Source organism: Beta vulgaris, chromosome 6 (assembly GCF_026745355.1).
Source record: "Beta vulgaris subsp. vulgaris cultivar EL10 chromosome 6, EL10.2, whole genome shotgun sequence".
Taxonomy (NCBI): domain Eukaryota; kingdom Viridiplantae; phylum Streptophyta; class Magnoliopsida; order Caryophyllales; family Amaranthaceae; genus Beta; species Beta vulgaris.
In genome coordinates, this window is record NC_079207.1 from 62,752,969 (window position 1) to 62,774,814 (window position 21,846).

Consider the following 21,846-nt stretch of genomic DNA (forward strand, 5'->3'; position numbering starts at 1 on the left):
TCTTCCATACACTTGATAACAAAACCATCTTCTTCGAGCAACCCGAGTTCTAATGCTGCTTCTTGGAAAGTAGCACACAAATGGCCACGTACCGTGCGGAGGTCTTCAAATGATTTTGGCCCTCGGACATGGGTCAGTAGCAATCGCAAGAAATATCGCTTGCCTTCAGCAGGAACAACAAATGCTAATCGACCAACAACTATTTTTTTTTGAACCCTTTTTGTCCACGCTTTTGCAGATGCAGTCCATACATAGTGTTCTGAAAATTCATAGTATAGGTATTGTGGTGCACCATTCTGAGTTGCATTCATTTTAAAGAACTCGGTGAGGGAAGTCCATGATCTGGAATCGCTGGCTACAATTCCAGCAAGCGGTTCATTAGGCTTGAATTGGATTGTCTGTCCATTAGGCAAATGAACCTGAAGAGCAAGGACAGGAGGCTGCATTTCAAACAGGTCAAATGAAAACAGCCGCCAAGCAGCTTCGCATGGCTAAACCCACCGGCCAGTTTGGAATTGATGTATTTCATCTACTGGTTTCTGCTCACCTTCTTTCGAAACAGCATATGAAATCTTATCATGGCCCTTGTATACATATTTGTACATGTATTTGACTGCTTGGATGGTTGAACAGACCTCAACATTCAAGTTGCAATCAGACAACGCTAAAAGATAAGAGTTATATGGAATAACCCATCTGTTATCCATAGCAAACTTGCGAATAAGAGGAGTTTCACCATCATCTCTTCTTCTGTAGAGCGGGAAACCATTTTCATGGCTTGTTGTTTCATTTGTAAATGCTTTTGGATACCCATACTTGCAAGTCCCAACTCTTCCCTTGTGTTTCATGCAAGGGCATTCAGGATTAGCATCACCGCATGGGCCATGCATCATGTGCTTCAAAACGACTTTCCGCAAATGTGGGTTACTCTTATCAGGAATTTCAGCGCTAACAAATTTGTCAAATTCATCAGGATCTTTGATTTTGTAGTTTGGCTTGAAAATGATTAAAAGGTGTGCGTGTGGCAACCCGCGCTTTTGAAACTCCACAACATATGTAAAAGCTTCAACCTCACCCAACACATGGTCTTCCATGAGCAGTTTTTTAAAGGCTATAAGCTTTGCGTGGAAAACTCGGGCTACTATATCAGGGCGATGCTGTGCTTCTTCACCTGGTGCAAGGTGTTTTTTAATTTCAATCTGTTATTTCCCTAGGAACACTACAAGAGGGGGGGTGAATTGTAGGTGTAGAAATAAACGTAACTTTTTGCGGAAATTAAAACTTAAACGAATAAACAAGCTAAAGGAACACAAGGGATTTTTACGAGGAAAAACTTCTTGGGCCCAACAAGAAGAAACAACCTCGACCACTAGGGATTTTAAACTCAACACTTTCACTAATTAGGCCAAACAACTCTGTTACAACCTAATTCTAACTCGAGCCACCTTGAGTTCCTAAACTCAAGTTCCTGAGCCACTGTTCCCTTAACAGCAGTTCCTCTCAACTTCACTCGAAGTTTTCTCACACATACAAGCTTCACTCAAAGCCTTTCTCTTACAGAACTTCACTCAAAGTTCCCTTACCCCAAAAACCAAAATACAATTGATCGAAATAAGCTTAGTGGAATTAGAGTAAGAAGGCAAAGAACAAATGGCTATTATGAGAGAATGAAGGCACTGACACTTAATAAGTTAAACTCACTTAATTACTTAGTCAGACACAATTTGGAACTTATCTAGACTTCTATATTTATAGTGTTAATCATGAAGAACGTGGGATTAATGTTATAGTACATGTTTAGTCCATTAACCCATGATGTTCCTTCCCCTAAGGAACATGTTTTACATCATGTCCCATGATCCCATGAACTATAAATGAACGTGGATAAAATGTAGCCATTACTCCTAAGTAATAGGAGTTCCTTGAGCTTTATCCGAAAATCAGTTTTATAAAACTCTTTTTATCTTTAGAACTGATTTTTTAATCTTTAAGAAAATAATATCTTTGAAATAAAATCTTTCTAACAACCGGATATTTATTTCTTATTTTCCGAAAAATAAAATCTTTTTCTAAAACAGATTTTCTTTTTAAAACTGATTTTATCATTTGAAATTAGATATAACTAATTTCCTATAATTAGGCATGACTTACTCAATTATCTTTTTAACCGTTACAATAATTACACGCCTAAGTCTAGTTCCTTTTATTAACTCAGTTCCTTTAACATATTCGCTAAGTGCCACTTAGTTTGTTCCTTACAAAGGAACAAACGCTCATTCTCAAATAGACTGCCACAGTTCCTTACCATTCTTTCTTTGTTCCTTTACATTGGAACTAGAAAATAAAACGCCTAGCTTCTATTATTCTTGATCCAATGCTTGCTCCAGTATCAACATAGAAACTTCTTTACTTAGCCTTTGAAATCCTCTCTTGACTTTCTTCATTGACTTCGTATTCTCCCAGTTCCTTGCATTGATACCTTAAACACCATACACTTAAATAATTCATTAGTTCACTACTTAGTTTGTTCCTTTGTTTCTTTGTCATTATCAAAACTAGGGTTCAACACAATCCAATTAGGGTTGCATGTCATTGTGATGAATAGGTCAGGTTTCCCATATCTCTGCACAAGGGCAAGAGCATTCAGATAACGACGCTTCATATCACGAGGCCCGCCAACGAATGAAGGCGGCAAGATAACTCTGTGGCCTATGTTTGAAGCACTTTTCTCCCCACCATCGAAGCAATCTATGATGCCTTGATACAATTCTGCACGGATTGTTGCTTGGTTGTTTCTAAAGAAATCAAGGCGTGTATTTTCAAGCTTTACATACATGTCAACAATGAACTGTTGAAATAAGCGGCATGCTGAGGATGTAGTTGTTTGGCCAGATTTGAAAGAGGTATGCATAGTATTCCCTACAAGAAATTTGGGTTCTAGGATTCTTAACCTGTTTTGAAACTACATGTTTTCAAGCAAAGAGGCAGCAATTAAGTTGGTTGTAAGGCTGAAGAGCAGTGTAAAACAAAAAGAGAAGTACAGCCAAACTTACTGGCAGACTCTGCATCTAAAAATGTGCTAACATCAGTAACGGCTTCAGACGTTATAGGTTGTTCAGGTACATCGACCTGCGTACGGCCACCCTGGCTCATTTTTTTTAAGCCATGGTGCCAACCACAGTCACCGTATGGCCGTAGGAGCGGATATTGTAATGGATCATAACACCCATAATAGTGCATGATCCTGTGCTGCTGTGCACCCTCTCCATGAACTACAATATGAGGGCCACTATTTGCACTGGTTGCGGATTCCTCATCCCATATCACAGCAACCTCATCAGCTGTAGGGGCATTGTAAACACGCTGATCAAGAACTGGGTCTCGATTTAACCGTATTTGAGTATTCTCCACGATGTCAAGTTCTCTCAAAGATCTGAAGAACTTGGCGTATGGATTATATTGCATAACTTCCATTAAGATAGCTATCACATCAGGCCGTAGCTCGGGAAATAAATTGAGCCGGTTTTCTGATTCATGTTGAGCATCATAGAAGTATAATTGTAAGAATTGAGGTCTTTTATCGTTAGGCAGTAGGTTAGGTATAAAATGATAGCTTTGGCCGTGTAATTTAAAAACATAAATGCCTTTTTGCATACATGCATCAAAGACCCCGCCAAGTGAGCTAAAAGCAAATAGGTTGTTGTACAAGCGTATATACGTTCTGAAGTGAAAAAAATCATCGTCTTGTGAAGTGAAAAGCCTGATTAATTCTGATGGGAAGGAATTGGAAGCAATCTCAACTTCCCCATTTGAACAGCAAAAACCAGGCGATTCAAAAGCAAATTTAATAGCCGAACACTTGGGGCAATGTTCTGCAGCAGGGAGTTCCAGTGCTGCGGTTGGCATTTGCTGGCCAACCATTAAAGCAGCCCCAACTGGCCGGGGAAAAACATTAAGGACACAGATACCACAAATCTACAATATATACTATTAATAACTATTTAAAAGAATTAAGATTTACTTTGTTTGTTTTTCTTGGGCTGTTTAGCTCGGGCTCGCTTTTGTTTTGGTGCAACATCAGGATCACATTGAAGTAAGCGATCACTTTGATACTGTGTTGGAGTGACCGCTGACCTCAAGAAGGTGGTTTCACCTAATGATGCGTCATCTTGTTGTAGTGATCTCATACGCTTGCTTATGCGAGTTTTACGTTTGCTAGGCTCACCTGAGAAGCGCCTACTTATTAGGTACAACCATTGTGCTAGGCTCTATTCGCAGCAATAATTTAATGTGCAGACACTTGTCTGATTAATAATTAATAAGCAAGCCCTTTGAAACGTTGCTTTACACTACTTATGGCAAGGTGTGCAACACGAGGCCGCTTAGACTATATTTAGGTGTACCATTAAAACAACTATCTAGCAGCAGTGAATAATGTGGCACTAATTTAAAACTGTATAGTAAGGAGTTTTTGGAAATACCCATCGAAGGAGCGGCTACGCCAAGTAGAATTGGCCACGGGATGTGCTGGGGCGAAGTATCCTTACACAGACGCCAGCGCAACTCCCTGCATTAGTGAACCTCTATAATACAGCAGCAAAATTGAAACTCAATACAAAGCACAAGACTAAAAAGAAAGCAAAGAAAGAGGTGTTAACTGTCAAGCGTGAAATGTACAATACATGTGTATGTAATTTTGCGTATTATGTGTTTTTGTTCTGTTTTGCAGGCTCCAAGGGTAATTTTGATTTGTTCTTGTATTAGTGTATTGGAAAAGCATTATTTATTCCTCACGGATGTGGGAAAAGGAAGTGTTTACTGAAACCGTACCTAAAATTGTGTGCTACAAAAGTGTAAAAAGTGGTAGATGAACAACATGTAAAAAAACAATTCCTTTCAACAGAGAAGCGTTAGAGGCACAGTGTTATTTTAAGGAAAACACAATAGTGGATTTCAGTACTTGCACCGAGGTGCATTTTCTTTCTTACAACACAACTAACACACTACATTACAAGCATAGAGAGGAGAGAAATAGCAAAAATACAGAGAATAAAGTTCACAAGTGTAGACAACACCATTGTTAAACTTGACTAAACCTAACCCTGAACTAAGCAAGAGATATAATCTCCCTCTATTACAAAAGCAAACCTAGTAGGGAACGTAGCAATAATGCCTAGGTAGTTTTCTTAGGTCGCTTGAAAATAGTTTCAAGTTCCGGAGGAATAGATAAGAGGGGAACTGCAAGGGCTGGACCAAGAGATATAACATTCCCAAAAGATAGCCTGGCTTTGCGTTTCTTTTGAGGAAGAGGCGGCGATACCATTGTAGGGATTTGAAACTGGATGCCGCGCGGAGTCAAGCAATCCTGCTCTACAACCAGAGGGCTAGGCTGGATTGCTTCCTGAGTCTTTAGCACGCGCTCTTTGACAGTTAGGTAGCTTTCCCTTTCTAGGGCGCAAAGAATAGAAGCATAATTAGCAGCTGTATAGTTTGCATCTAGGATAGTGAAGTTGTATTGATGCATGAGATAAAGGATGGTCTTCTTGGCTACACTTTGTTTGGCTTCACATAGGTGGGTACAAGAATCCCCAAAGATACACTCTGTACCAATCAAACTCTTAGGACATGTAACTGTCAACCAGCAAGTGTACTTGTACCCATGTAAGCAGATTGTTTCAACAGGAGTTAGCAAGGCTTGAGTGTGAGCAACTACCATGGGCAGCACACTCATGTAGTCAAGAGTGACATGTGTAGGCAAAGTTTGGCTGCTTACACATGCACTTTCAAACAGCACTTGTGCTGGCAAGCCATTTTCAACACCTCAAGTTCTTGCCTCTTAATTTATAAAGCTTTGCACATCTGTCAAACATAAATTTCCTTTGCGATGAGAAATCTTCAACGTGCACATCATACTTATGTATGAGATCTCGCACAGCTGCTTCAGCAGCCCTTTCACATGAACCATCTAGGCTGCTAGCCTCCCCACCCACATACATGTAAGCAAGCGAGCCACATTCTGTCCTAACAACTACGCAGGCATTATTTTTGGAAACATTGACAAAATCATAGATAGGAACTTTGAAGTTAAGACACTCAGTGATTTGCCTCTCAGCAAAGGTCGGAATGAGATGCTCATTAGTTTATTTGGGTGTCATGGCTATAACCTGTGAGGCAACAAACTGAATTATACTTGTTGTTATGGCTATAATCTGAATACAATAGTTGGAGAATGATGGTTATGAAGCAAAATACTCTAGCAAAGTCCTCTTATACCACTATACAATGGAGTATCATAGGCTCACTTTTTTAGAGGACATGCATTGCTTTTGAGGGTCGTGTAAACTACAGAGCACAATAGAATTTGAGCAACTCAAAACTCAGGAGGCAAGCTTAGATGTTGGACTATACTTAGCAGCTTAATTTAAAATGGAATGGGAAGTTGTGTCAACCAGGCTGAATGTTAGCTTAGAACAAACAAACTTTGCTCATCAGTGTATTTAGCCATGCTAATTAGTTCCATATAATTTGAAAAAAAAAAGTGCAGAACAAATTCAAGAACCATAAAATATTGAATCAACACAAAACATGCCATAATAATATAGTAAGAATGCATGTGTAACAGTTGAAAAGGGAACACATTTGCAACAGAACAGCAGCAACACGGAGTAATTTAGTTTTTAAAAAGGTTTGAAAATGAAGGGTTACCAGGAATCGTTGAAGAAACTTATCCGAAGCGTTTTCCAAGTTACAACACAAGTCCTGCAGTAAAAGTAGAATTTATTCAGCATTGCAAGTTCCAGTTTAACTATTAAGCAACGCAACATTTATACAGTAGCACAACATAGTTTAAAAGCCTAAATAGCATGACAGTAGTCTGAATTCAATAAAACAAAATGGAAATGACAGGCTAAACAGCAGCCATGTTAATTTAATAACATCAATTGAAATTTCTAAGCGCAGAAATGTGGATGTCAATTTTGAGAGCAATAAGATGCACAAGATTGGCTGGAACTGAAAAAATCAGGCAACATTTTGTTGGAGGTCAAAATCAGGCAACATCAAGCGAAAATCATTGTGCAGCGATTAAATGTGTCTCAGTTCTTTCTAGAACCAATTTTGAAGACTCAAGCAAAATTTTCTAAAGCAAGAGGCTGCATAAGATAAACTCAAACAGGAAAAAAACCCAGACAACAGTGAATTTTAAGTGACCAAGAACACAAAAGCTAAATAGAAACATGAAGCAAGTCCATCACGTATATAGTAATTAAATGTTCTTAAGTTCTTTTTGGTACCAATTTATTTGAATTAAGATCGATCTGTTGTGGAATTTTATAACTGTAATAGTGTTTGTATAAGCTAAGTTTAGATTTAGTTTGTGTCAAATTGAAAGAACCTGTATAATTTAAAGCCAAGATGCGTACCAAGACAAACATTATCAGGGTCTTTTGGATAGTAAATAGTGAACATAGCAAGAACCCACCAGGTTTTATGAGCAGAACGAAGACAAAGAGGCAGTTCAATTGGTAGTTAGTATTTATACAAAGAGGCAGTTCGTTAGGCATGCTAATAAGATTCATATAATTTGGAACCCAAAAGTGCAGAACAAATGCAAGCACCATAATATATTGAATCAATGCAAAACATGGCACAATAATATAGCAAGACCACATGTGTAACAGTTGAAAAGGAAGCACATTAATTTAAAGCCAAGATGCGTACCAAGACAAACATTATCAGGGTCTTTTGGATAGTAAATAGTGAACATAGCAAGAACCCACCAGGTTTTATGAGTAGAACGAAGACAAAGAGGCAGTTCATTTGGTAGTTAGTATTTATACAAAGAGGCAGTTCGTTAGGCATGCTAATCAGATTCATATAATTTGGAACCCAAAAGTGCAGAACAAATGCAAGCACCATAATATATTGAATCAATGCAAAACATGGCACAATAATATAGCAAGACCACATGTGTAACAGTTAAAAAGGAAGCACATTTGCAACAGAAGAGTAGTAACACATAGCAGATTAGTTTAGAAAAAGGCTTGAAAATGGAGGGTTACCAGGGATCGTTGGACAAACTGGTACAGAGCGTTTTCCAAGTCGCAACACAAGTCCTGCAGTAAAAGTTTAATTTAATTAGGGCTCTAAGTTCCAGTTTAACTACAAAGCAAGGCAACATGTATACAAAAGGCACAACATAGTAAAAAAGACTAAATAGCATGATGAAAATCTGAATTCAATGCAACAAAATGGAAATCACAAGGCAAACAGCAGGAATGTTGATTTAATACCATCAACTTGGAATTTCTAAGCGCAGAAATTTTAATGTCAATTTTTGAGAGCAAGAAGATGTACAAGATTAGCTAAGAGCGAAAAAAGCAGGCTACATTTTGTTTCAGTTCAAAAACCACACTTAAATGAAGCAGAAACATCAAGTAAAAATCATCATGCAGCGATTAAATGTGTCTCAGTTCTTTTTAGAACAAATTTTCAAGGCTCAAGCAAAAATTGATGTGTTATTCTCTATTTGTAATTATCTCTACATTAGCTGAAAATAGATCTTAGAATGTAACATTTTCTTAAGCCAGAGGCTGCATAAGATCAGCTAAAACTCAAAGAACAGACAACATTGAATTTTAAGCGAGCAAGAACACAGAAACTAAATTAAAGCATTAAGCAAGTCCATCACATATAGTAATTAAATGTTCTTTAGTTCCTTTTAGTATCAATTATGTAATAGCCTATATTTTAAGCAGGTTTAATAACGACTTTATAAATGAGATTTGATAAGTATAATAGCTTATATTTTCAGACACGTTTTAGTCAAAGTTAGCTATGTTCATATTAGTAAAGAAATTACTTTGAGAATTATTTTTTTTATCGTCTAAAGTAAGTTCCAAGCACAAATAAGTTAGTATGGATTTTATATAATAGAGATATTGAGTTAAGGATTTCAAGCTTTGAAATAAAGAGAAACCCATTTTTAATTATAATTTATCTCTCCTTGAGTCATCTACTTTAGATGGAAACATCACTCTCTCTTCTTCATAATTCTCATCAAGTCCAAAGTGTATTTTCCCATAACTCAATTTTCTCTTCAATATTTCAGTTTAATTACCCAAGTGTTGAGAATTGGGAGAAACCCAAAACAAAATATAAACCCCAAACAATAATTTTCTCTCTCCTCTGATTTTATACCCCGTACTGTGCATGCTCAATTTATCATTTTGGATTCGGAATTTGCCAAAACTTATTGAATCAAAGTTGTAGATCTCAAAAGTTATTGAACTTAGACCCAAAAATCACTTGATTTGGAGTTGGAGCTATGAGTTATGGTCTTTGTAAGTTTGGTGTTCCTATCTAATTTCTCTCTCCTCTGTTTTTATTCCGACAATTGTTGCCCCAATTATCTACAACATGCAATCCAATTTTGTCTTTGTTGCTAATCAAAGTTGTATATCACTTCGAGCTAATGAATTTGGGCACAAAAATCACTTGATTTGGAGTTCGGAGCTATGAGTTATGGTCTTTGTAAGTTTGGTGTTCCTATTTCATTTCTCTCTTCTTGTTTTTATTCCAACAATCTGTTTCCTCAATTATCTACAAATGAATCCAATTTTGCTCTTTGTTGCTGAATCAAAGTTGTAGATCACTTCGAGCTAATGAATTTGGCACAAAAATCGCTCAATTCGGAGTTCGGACTATGAGTTACGCCTTACACAAGTTCAGCACTGCTGTTGTACTTTGTGTTGCGCTGCTGTCGTGGTTGGCTTGTTTGCCCATGTTTTCATTGCTAACTTGTTGCCTTGTTGTTGTCATTGTTGGTATTCCTTTCCATATGAAGGTATAAGCTAATTTTTCTTAATTCCTCATCTCATTTATACCAATTCAAGTGTGGTGCAATTGGATTTTATATTCTGATTTTAGAAATAAACTTGGTTCTCAATTTTGTTATTGATTAGCAAATATAATTATGATAAGATTGTTAAACTTAAAGATTGAATATTTTATCTTTCTTATTGGATTGAAGCTTCTAATATGAAGTAAGCCTCTTAAGTAAGTTCATAAAAACTGATTTTTATAAATTATGTTGTTTGATAATACTCTCTGAAATCATAATGATGTTAATTAGAGATAGAATTGATGTTGTGAGTTGGATTAGTAGAATGGGTCGTATATAAGGTTGTGTGGTTAGTTCATGGAAGAGCTTAGAAAGTATGAGTAATTCAATTTGTTTATCTAAATTGTTGTGAGGATGGTTAATGATTGTTGTTATTGTTTTGAGGTCGTTGTTGGAGTATGTATATGGAGATAAATTATGAAGTTCGAGCTATAGTTGGTTATCCAGAATGTCGAATTATTGGGAATCGTTTAAAGGTACACACATGTCCTTCCACCTTTGAATCTATATTCGTGTTTTATGTGATTTCATGTGCTGAGTTAATAAGCCTTTTATATAAATACAAAATTATTCAAAGCGTTATTCGTGTTTACAAGAGTTGTTAACTACATATTTGGTTTTAAGCTATGAGCGAAAGCTTATATGTGATGATTTTACTGAGTGATATTTTATGAAGAACTGATTGGAGGTAGTTGAATCCTTCAATAATATATATGTGTATATTATTAAACCTACTTGTTTCCACATCGAATTTATAATAAGTTTCTTATGCTTAGTAAGTTGATCTTTTATATGAAAGTGTAGCTATGAGAATTAAAGCAAGATCTTTAGTATATCTAACTATATAAGTGTTTTAACAAGTACTTCGATTTACGAACTAAGCGGACTCGACTCGATAGGTTTATGAACTCGCTTTCGATTTTAACTGTAGTTATATTTGAAAGTTTCAGAGAAAAAGAAAGGAATTTTGATCAAGGATGTTGAGTTAAAATTTCAGGGTTGAGGCAATTATGAAAATATTTGTGATATAAGTTTTATATGGAATTCTGAAAGTATGAAAAACTCTTTATTATGGTTTGAGATTTTGATTATATATGATCATGAACTTGAAAATTATGACTTGGAGTTATGAACAAATATGGACTCGTGAAATTATAATCAGAATTTTCTAGTTCTATTAATGACGGGGAGGATCTTTACTCCTACTTAAATTTTTATGAAGAAGTTCTCATAGGAAAAAGTCTCTCAAATTTGGGTCAATTTAATGAACATTATTTTCGGATTTAAGTTTGGAAACACGTAAGTCTAGTGAAACAAGTATATCTTTACAGAATATCATGGATGAATTATGTTATATGGAGTTTGGAATCTAAGTTAGAATGAGTTTGCTGTGAGATGGGTACTTGTGAAGTTCTATTTATAAATACAATTGCGCTTTGAGGATATTATTAGAAGTAGTCATATCCCAAGATTTACTTATGGCGTATAAACAAGGTGAATGGTATCACCCGAAAAATCTCCGAAAATAATATGGAGCTTGGTTATATAATAAGAATGAAGATTTGTGATGTCATAATTGAAGGATGAAGTAATTGTTGGGAGGTTCTAACTAAGAATGAAGATGTTATGTGGTGGACGTAGATTAGATAGTTAGGGAATAGTAAATTTGGATGTGAATTTCAAAGGTCAAATATTAATTTATGAGTTAATGAGTTGTTACAAGAGGTTTGTGAGTTCAGAGGATGTGTAGGATTTGAGATATGAATGTCGTATCAGTGAAATAAAGGATCCAATCTTGGTGGTGGTTTAGATGAGTATCTATTAGAGAGATATAATTTACAATACTTATGTAATAAAAGATCTATCCGCAAAGGGGTCAAGTAAAAGAGTTTGGAGCATAATTTCGTCTATTGGATGAGTAAGATTATATAAATGGATGTTGGGAAAGAAAAATATAAATCTAGATAATAGAGAGCATGGTAATTAAAGTTATATAATGACAATACTAAGCGTATGGTTTAAGGTAATATGAGCTTTCAGTACAAATACATGGGGACGAGTATGGTTGTGAATTATAAATTTAGAAGGATGAGGACAACGAGTGGAGTATTGGGAAATATGGAGTGAGATATTTTATAGTAATTGTAGGTGATTCATGATACTGTAATAAGATTATATTCTGGCAATGAAAGTTCATGTATTGGGAATAAGAAAACCTTTAAGGGGAAAATTCATATCTGAGAATTTTGGAATGCTATAGTTTAGATGCTATAAGTTAAAGACGGAAGTCCAAGTACAAAGAGAAACTATTATGATGAAGGGAATTGCCAAGACATGTTAGAGGATACCTTATAGTCTACAAGTAAACATTACAGGTTAATCGCACGAGCTTAGAATTGGGTCTCCATAATAGTTATCTTATAAGTCTTTGAGAAACATATTTTACACTTTGATTATGTTATGGGTTCGACTGCGGAGAGACATTTGATTTCGAATACGTTTTATGTATATTACTTCCTTTAAAAGAATATTTGAGGTAAGTGAGGTTATTTGAGATTCGAGTTTGTGTTATAATAAGATTATTGAGGTTCAGGTATTTTGGATATGTTAGTTACATTTCAACTTTATTTTATTTTATATTAATTTACGGACGAGAGTTTAAGTCGTTGATACACTGTGGAATTGAGTATGCGATACGAATTAAAAACAAGAGTATAAGTTTTGAAAGATATAAGTTTGTGTTATTGAGAAATTAGCATTATGATTTAGTTATTGTTTTATGGGAAAGTAAACAACATTTATGGAGCGAGATGCTCAATATGTGTTATGGAGCGGGTATTGTTCCTTTGAGTAGTCATGATCCAAAAGTTATTGAGGTTAAGTTTTGGAAATTCCTAATTCGAAGTACCGAGCAGGAAGTTATGTTCATTTTAAGTTCAGTATTTTTGCTGTAATTATTTTACAAAAGTTCAAATGTTCTTGTTAACTCAACCCTTTTGGTAAAGTTTAAATGAGCACACTAAGTGCCTATACGACTTTTACAAGCAGTAAAGAATTGATTATTTCCTTATATCTTTACACGTAACTAATATGTGAAATTGTTGACGTAAAACAAAAGATTTCAAAAGAAATCAAGTCTTGCAATGATTAGCAACACCATAGTAGTGTGATTATTTTTCCTCTTCATGGATAAATATGTTTTTTTGAAACACGTGTGGTATTGATAAACTGTGCATTTAAACTATTTATGTAAATAAACTATGGATACAAGTGGGTAAAGGCCGATACCAAATAAGGTACGGTATGAACAACAACCCTTGGAGGATGGGTGATCTCCTTTCGAACCCTCGCTGGGTGGGTGAAGTCCAGCAGATAATAAAAATGGGACATGTCCTGGTTAAGGCTTGCAAGCATAAATATTTAAACGGTGGGGTGAACCTCCATTAGCTTAGAGACAGTCGGCTCCTTGTGTAAGGGCCCCTCTCTATTCGTGTTCGCTTTACCCAAAGAAATTAAATGCTTATAGACCCAAGGGTTTTGAATGATCTAAGTGGTGATCTTATGATAAAAATTCTACTTTAATGCGATTGTGCAAGGATAGTAATCCTGAAATTTTTAAGCAAGCACTTACTTGTGAAGCATGCGAATTCTAGCATGAATTGTATATGAATGGTCTTAAGCCACCAAAAATGAGATTTTGGGATGAGCTTATGTATTCAACTGTTGTTGAAATTTGTCCTTATAGCAAGGAGCTTATTATATGTAGTATACGTATGAGTACTCTTTATCGTACTTTCTAGTTAAGGGTTACTGGTGTCGTAATAAAAACATTTCTAACTATTTGATTTTAAGTCTTTTTTTTCTGAAGTTTGGGATTGTTCCACTTGATGAGTAATAAACCGCACAACTATATTTTAAGCCACTAAAATGAATTTCTGGTTGGACAGTGTGTGTACTCAGTTTTTCTGATTTTGTTCTTGGAACCTGTCCTGGTGGGGGCAGGGTTCATTGTTAGCGATTTTGCAGGGTTAATGTCGAGGACTTGGAATATGATTGTTGATCAAGAAGAAGATTTTTATGTTATGAAATGGTGGGCTAAGGTTAAAGTTAGATGCTTTGTTTGGAAGTATTTGTAATATGTTATTTGATTTTCAAGTTTTTATGTTGTGGGCCCCTGAGCCACAGATCCATAATTGTTTTTATAGGTATTGTTTCCGCTGAGAATAAACGTAAATTCAAGGTTTGTTAAGTATTGATTATGTTTGGTTTATCTTAAGTGTGATTAGTTAGTAGCTCGGAAGTGCGGGCTGTTACAAATTAATTCGAGTTGAGATGGATTTGTTGTCTAATTTTGTAACTGTAATAATGTTTGTATAAGCTGAGTTTAGATTTAGTTTGTGTCAAGTTCAAAGAGTCTGTATAATTAGAAGCCAAGATGCATAGCAAGACACACATTCTCAAGGTCTTCTGGATAAGAAATAGTGAACAGAGCAAGAACCTACCAGTTTTTTATGAGAAGAATGAAGACAAAGAGGCAGTTCATTTGTTAGTTAGTATTTATACTAAGGGTCCATGTAAGAAGGACCTCTAACCTAAGATGAAGCAAGTACAATCCAGTGGGAGAAGGTGAATAAACAAAGGTGCAAATAAGTGTAAAATGTACTCCCAAGCCTTTGTGTGGAGGTAAATGAGCGTGAACGTACCCCCAAGCCTTTGTGTGGAGGTAAATGAGCATGAAACCCGGGATGTACAGTGTTTCCCTTGGGCAAACAGTGACAGTACTCTCATAGAGGTTTTCTTTTTTTAAAAAAAAAAAAAATCACAGCTCTCAGCAACTGAACAAACTCAGGTAGCTTAGTACTAATTGTTCTAACACAATTTGCATAACCCAACAATATGCACTTATTAGTTAATTTCAATTTTAATTGACATATTATTTGATAATACCAATTTCTATTTGAGACAGCTAATCTATTGATAATTGATAATAGAAAGAAATGGTTGGTAGGAAATTGAGGCTAATGAATCAAATTGTGTGGCAATTCGAATTGAAGGCATCACTCACCCATGAATCAAGATCTTGACGCCCACCATTTCGACTGGTCTTTAGTGAATTTCCGGCAAAGGAGCTCCCTGCAGCAAGCCGCCTGCAAAAAAACGTAAATAATGGTGTAACAGCCCGCACTTCCGAGCTGTTAGCTAATCATACTTAACATTCATAAGACTCAATTAACACTTAATAGCCTCGAATTAATTATTTACTCGCAGCGGAATAAAACCTTCAATACACGATCTCGTGACCTGTGGGCCAGGGCCACAACACATCCTCAATAACCAATAACATATTACAATAATCCTTGCTCGACTTCTAAAGCAATATAATAATTTATTCATAAATAAGGATAAATAATCCCAAATACAACCTCGGAACCCTTACATCTCATTATAACCTTGATACTTAAGTTCTTCCTTTTACTCCATTTCGAGCTTTCCACATATGAACCTGCAAGATCACTAACAAAGAACTCTGCCCCCACCAGGACAGGTTCCAAGAACAAAATCAGGAAAACTGAGTACACACACTGTCCAACCAGAAATTCATTTTAGTGGCTTAAAATATAGTTGTGCGGTTTATTATTAATCAAGTGGAACATTCCCAAACTTCAAAAATACTTAAATTCAAATAGTTAGAAATACATAAGCTCATCCCAAAACCTCATTTTGGTGGCTTAAGACCATTCGTATACAATTCATGCTAGAAATTCGGCATGTTTCACAAGTAAAGTACTTGCTTAAAAATTTCAGGATTTCCATCCTTGCACAATCGTATTAACGTAAGAATTTTTATCATGAAGATCACCACTTCGATCGTTCAAAACCCTTTTGGGTCTAGAGCATTTAATTTACTTGGGTAAAGCGAACACGAATAGAGAGGGGCTCCTTACACAAGGTGCCGACTGTCTCTAAGCTAATAAAGGTCGTCACCCCACCGTTTAAATATTTATGCTTGCAAGCCTTAACCAGGACATGTCCCATTTTTATTATCTGCTGGACTTCACCCACCCAGCGAGGGTTCGGAAGGACATCACCCATCCTCCAAGGGTTGTTGTTCATACCGTACCTTATTTGGTATCGGCCTTTACCCAGTTGTATCCATAGTTTATTTACATAAATAGTTTAAATGCACAGTTTATCAATACCACACGTGTTTCAAAGAACACATATTTATCCATGAAGAGGAAAAAAAATAATCACCACTACTATGGTGTTGCTAATAATTGCAAGACTTGGATCTTCTTTTGATATCTTTTGTTTTCCATCAACAATTTCACATATTAGTTACGTGTAAAGATAAGGAAATAATCAATTCTTTACCGCTTGTAAAAGTCGTATAGGCACTTAGTGTGCTCATTTAAACTTTACCAAAAGGGTTGAGTTAACAAGAACATTTGGAACTTTTGTCAAAATAATTACAGCAAAAAATACTGAACTTAAAATGAACATAACTTCCTGCTCGGTACTTCGAATTAGGAATTTCCAAAACTTAACCTCAATAACTTTTGGATCATGACTACTCAAAGGAACAATACCCGCTCCATAACACATATTGAGCATCACGCTCCATAAATGCTGTTTACTTTCCCCATAAAACAATCGCTAAATAATAATGCTTATTTTCCCAATAACACAAACTTATATTTCAAAACTTATTATTACTCTTGTTCTTAATTCGTATCGCATACTCAATTCCAAAGTGTATCAACGACTTAAACCTCCGTCCGTAAATTAATATAAAACAAAACAAAGTTGAAATGTAATTAACATATCCAAAATACTTGAACCTCAATAATCTTATAATAACACAACTCGAATATCAAATAATCTCACTTACCTCAAATATTCCTTTCAAGGAAGTAATATACATAAAACGTATTCAAAATCAAATGTCTCTCCGCAGTCGAACCCATAACATAATCAAAATGTAAAATATGTTTCTCAAAGACTCATAAGATAATTAACTATTATCGAGACTCAATTCTAAGCTCGTGCGATTAACCTGTAATATTTTACTTGTAGACTATAAGGTATCCTCTAACATGATTTGGCAATTCCCTTCATCATAATAGTTTCTCTTTGTACATGGACTTCCGTCTTTAACTTATAGCATCTAAACTATATCATTCCAAAATTCTCATGATATGAATTTTCCCCTTAAAGGTTTTCTTATTCCCAATACATGAACTTTCATTGCCAGAACATAACCTTATTACATTATCATAAATCACCCACAATTACTATGGCAAGTCAAAATATCTCACTCCCTTCCAATTCTCAACTCGTTGTCCTCATCCTTCTTAAATTTATAATTCACAACCATACGTCCCCAGGCATTTGTACTGAAAGCTCATCATATTAGCCTTAACACCATACGCTTAGTATTGTCATTATATAACTTTAATTACCATGCTCTCTATTATCTAGATCTATATTTTTCTTTCCCAATATCCATTTACATAGTCTTACTTATCTTACTAGAAAATTATACCTTTAAACTTTCTTACTTAATCCAATTCCAGATATGACCTTTCATAACTTAAATACTGTAAGTTACACTTCTCTATTTCATATTCTTTTAAACCACCACCCATATCTTGATCCTATATTTCTCTAATATGACCTTCACATTTCAGATCTTACTCTTCAATATTAAATATTTCGTCTCAAATACTTATTTTGGTTATAACATCTCTTGAACTCACAAAGCTATTGTAACCACTCTATTAACCATTAGATTAATGTTGAACTTCCAACATTCACTTCCAAATAATTAGATATCTAACTTGACTTTTATACATAACATTTATACTCTTCTCACCTTCCCATTTCCTATTTTTACTTCTCCAATTAGAAAATAAGACTCCTAAGCTCTTTTGCACTCCTCATTGATACCCATAATAGCAGTTTTCCAAACTCAGTTATCACCTTCCCTCGACTTAGTCAACATAACTCAAATTTAGTGTCTAATACTTCCCAAAACCATCACTCCAACCCTTTTATATCGATAACTGACCCATTAATTGACGTTGGCACTCCAAAACTTACACAATCACCCAACTCCACTTTCAAATAATAACTAACATTCTCAAACATAATTCTTCGATCTACTAATTTGTCCCACAACTACTTTGTCATAACTTTCCAATATTACAGAACCCGAAATTCCTCAAATAGTCCTTGTTGCTATCCTTCTATGACATAATGTAACCTTCTTCATCTGAACTTATTTTCCTATTAATAATAGTTCATACTATTTTAGTTCATAGTTCACTACATGTATATTTCCGTACTCAAATAATAGTCCTCCAGAACTCATGTTATAGCGTAATCTGAAATTACAACCATAACTCCAAACCCATATCTTCCAACCTCTAAGGCATGTATTTCGAAATCGGTAATCAGACATCATAATTGATTTCTTAAAAATTCATACACGAAACTTGAACAAGAATTAATGTTACCAAAATGTGATACCGAGGTTCTCAACAACTTACAGGTATTATGCTCTTATAAAGTTTATACATTTATAACCATATATAAACGAACTCTTTTCTGAAATCATAATTGAGCTTCATAACCTTATCCATTCCCCTAATATGTAACTCATTGAACTCATAGAATCAAACTTATAACTATTGAAAATATAGTGAAATTCTCATTTAGAACCAAATGTACATGCCTTATTCATATCACAAAACATGGTTCATCAAACAAATTTATACTATCGAGTCTCAAAACAACATAACTTATAACCAATAGAACTTAAGATGCGATTTAGTTCTACCTTTGTCTTAAAACTCAAAAACATGTATTTCAGAAACCATATAGTACACAAATCACATTTTTTTTATACAACATAAGTTTAACTTATGAGAACATATCAAGATCAACTTATATAGTTTATATGATCAATCGAAATATCAATAATATATTTGAAAAGTGGAAGGACATGTGTGTACCTCCTTCATTTCCCCAAAGAACGCTCGATTCCATTATAATCTTCAAGGTTCCAACATTTCCAAATTCTTTATCAATCTCCAACAATCACCTCACAACAATATGAACAACAATCAACATCCTTACTACTAATTAGATAAAGAAATTAACTTTCTCATACCTTCTAACCTCTTTCGTGAACTACCCACAACTCCTTATTTACAAACCATTCTACTAATCCAATTCACTATATCAATCTCTAACTCCAATTAACCTCATTCTAATTCACAAAGGATACTGTTAAACAACATGGCTTATGATAATTTGATTTCATAAACTAACTTAAGAAATATAAATACAATTTATAAATCTCAACCCAACCCATTAAATAAATAGGAAAGATTTAATCATTAAGCTGAACAAACTTTTATCATATCTGATTTTCGTAACAAGATCATCAAATTGCTCTTACAAAACTCACTTGAATCCATTGAAAAGAAAACACAGCAAGTTACTTGTTTGGAACATGATATCCATCTTGATTATTAGTTCCACTATATTCTGAATTAAAAACATCTTCTCTTAAAACTGGTTATTGTTTATAAGTATACAAATATACTTAAAACTTCCTGACATAACAAGTAATTTGGAAGCTACAATGTAAAATAAAAGTTTACCAACATAAATTATGATCAATTTTAACAATTTGAATTGAATCAAACAACAATAATTATATCTTTAGGAAATCATATTTATGAAAACTTAATTGTTATACCTGATTTTGGAATTCGCAAACAACAAGACACAAGAATTCAATTCAACCAATCAACACGATGCGCACAACCTCGATGGTGGTAGCTCGCCGGCGAAGAGGACCGGAAAACAGTAGCAGCACCGATGGGACAGAAGCAAAAGAAAGAATTCTTTGACAACAACAACATGCAACAAAGCCCACAACACCAACAAATACAGTGGCAGCAGCATCCACGAAGAAGAGGAGAGAGAAAAAACGCTGAAACAGTGGCAGCAAACAACTACAACTTCCAGAGATCATAACTCCTAGCTCCGAACTCCTATTGAAGAAATTTTTGAGTCTAAATTCAATATCTCGAAGAGATCTACAACTTTGATGAAGGAACAAAGACTAAAAAATGAGTGCATCTTGCTTGAATTCGACGGACAGAACAGAGGAAGAAGGAGGACAGTGAATGAGAGAGAGAAAATGAATTGGGGTTTGGGGTTTCTTTTATTCTGTTGATGGGAATTGAGAGATATAATAGTGAATGAAGAAGGAGGAAATTGGGTATAAGTTCTTTATATCTTTAATGAAGAATTGTGAGAATTTGACAACAAGGAAATAATGTGGCATTCTCAACATAAGCCGCATACATTATAGAGGAATAATGGTGTTCTTTTTCTCTTTTATTATTATTTTTTTTTAAAAAAAGAAAAAAATCAAGGTATACATCATAAAATCATATACCATAACATCATTTTACCATTTTAATAATTGTGTTCCCTTTTGTCTTTAAATATTATAATCCATCCTACTATTAAAATATAATAATTAAACTAAGATAATTAATTAGTCTTTTATTAAACTTACTTAAAAATAAGGGCTGTTACAAATGGCGGTAAAAATAGCTCATGGATCGAAAAACAGATGAACTGAGCTTCCTTGAATTTTCATGAAGGTAATTTCTTCAATGGCGGTTAGGAAAAGCCAGCAAACCCAGGGAGAGACACGAACGCGGGGAAAATTGACCGCGTGGCAAAGGAGCTTTTTTTTTTTGCTTGCTTTACTTTAGTTCACCACGCGGTACGCACGTGAGGAGCTTATGAACAGTAAATTTCAGCCATATATGACTCAGAACACTATTGATTTGAATAGTGTTGAACTTTGCCACTTTTAAAAGGTTATGGATATTATTTTTGTAATTTAGTAAAAGAAAAAGGGGCAAAATAGTCCGTTCAAAATAGGACGCCATAGGTCCCCTTCCCTTATGTAATAGACTAGAATTTTTTGCACGCGATGCGTGCTTGAATTATTTTACGAAACAGAAACTCGATTTTCTCGGCATAAGAGTCAAAATTTGAACATTAGACATACGAAGTACAATTGTTTTTAGTTGCAAAATTTGATTGGTTTAGTTTCCGTCACTTAAGTTTCTCACCATTCTTTTTGTTTTTTTTTTTTTTTTTACTTTTCAAAGTTAAATTCTATGAACAAAATAGAAATTTTATTGCATTTATTTATGATTTCTAATATTATAATTTTTTAGTTGATTTTTGAATTAAGTACAGTACTTCATAAAGTGTAAAGAAAGTAGGCACTTTGATTTCAAGTCAAATTTTTCATAGATTGTAGTTTGTAAGTGAATATTTAAGTTTTTGTAATGTTTCCTCATTTTAGTGATTTGCATACCGTAAATTGTGCAATTTTATGATTTTAGTTGACTTGTGAGTGATTGTTATAGTTATATTTTTGTTTAATGCCCCCTTTGATTTATAAGTGAATTTGTAATTTAGAATGAGAAGGAGGTAACATAGTCTCTTCATTCGGGGACACCATAGCTCCCCCTTTTCCCTTATATAATAGAGATATGTTGTACTTTAATTCTTGAATGATATTTTACATAAACCTTTTTACCTTGATAATTAATCGCTATTATATAATAAAAAAAATAGGTCCAAATATATGTAAAAGTTTCATTATATATAGGAAACACTATAAAAAAGTAAATTATTTTTTTCCTTGTCTAACTTCTAAATTCTGATTTCACTACAAATACACCTCTATTTTATTATCATGACCCACCATTAATTGTGAATGGTTATTGAGAATAGTGATTTCTAAGTAAATTTTTGTAAATGTTTTTGTATGTATTGATGTTCTAGGTTATTAGCTAGTTTTAGTTTGTATGTTAATTTTACGCTTTAATAAAGTTTCC

At 34.5% G+C, this 21,846-nt stretch overlaps 1 protein-coding gene and 1 long non-coding RNA gene across 6 annotated transcripts; one reads left to right on the forward strand and one right to left on the reverse strand.

The window, feature by feature from the left end:
• Positions 1-1,201: 1,201 nt before the first annotated feature.
• On the reverse strand, positions 1,202-19,857 carry LOC104908470 (uncharacterized). Of its 5 annotated transcripts, none has more exons than XM_048646378.2 (5): positions 19,671-19,857; positions 14,967-15,048; positions 8,061-8,114; positions 6,706-6,759; positions 1,202-4,567 (listed from the first exon to the last, which is right to left on the reverse strand). In XM_048646378.2, the coding sequence occupies exon 5, from the start codon at positions 3,919-3,921 to the stop codon at positions 2,992-2,994; it is 930 nt and encodes a 309-aa protein (XP_048502335.1). In that variant the 5' UTR covers positions 3,922-4,567; positions 6,706-6,759; positions 8,061-8,114; positions 14,967-15,048; positions 19,671-19,857; the 3' UTR covers positions 1,202-2,991. The 5 variants fall into 5 exon arrangements, 2 of the variants coding, with proteins under 2 accessions (XP_048502335.1, XP_048502336.1); XM_048646379.2 differs by having other exon boundaries at positions 1,202-4,583; XR_008969714.1 differs by lacking the exon at positions 1,202-4,567 and adding an exon at positions 5,843-6,164.
• On the forward strand, positions 9,889-14,171 carry LOC125498300 (uncharacterized). The gene is made up of 2 exons (XR_008969715.1): positions 9,889-10,377; positions 13,904-14,171. It is a non-coding gene; the product is annotated as an uncharacterized LOC125498300 (long non-coding RNA).
• Positions 19,858-21,846: the final 1,989 nt, after the last annotated feature.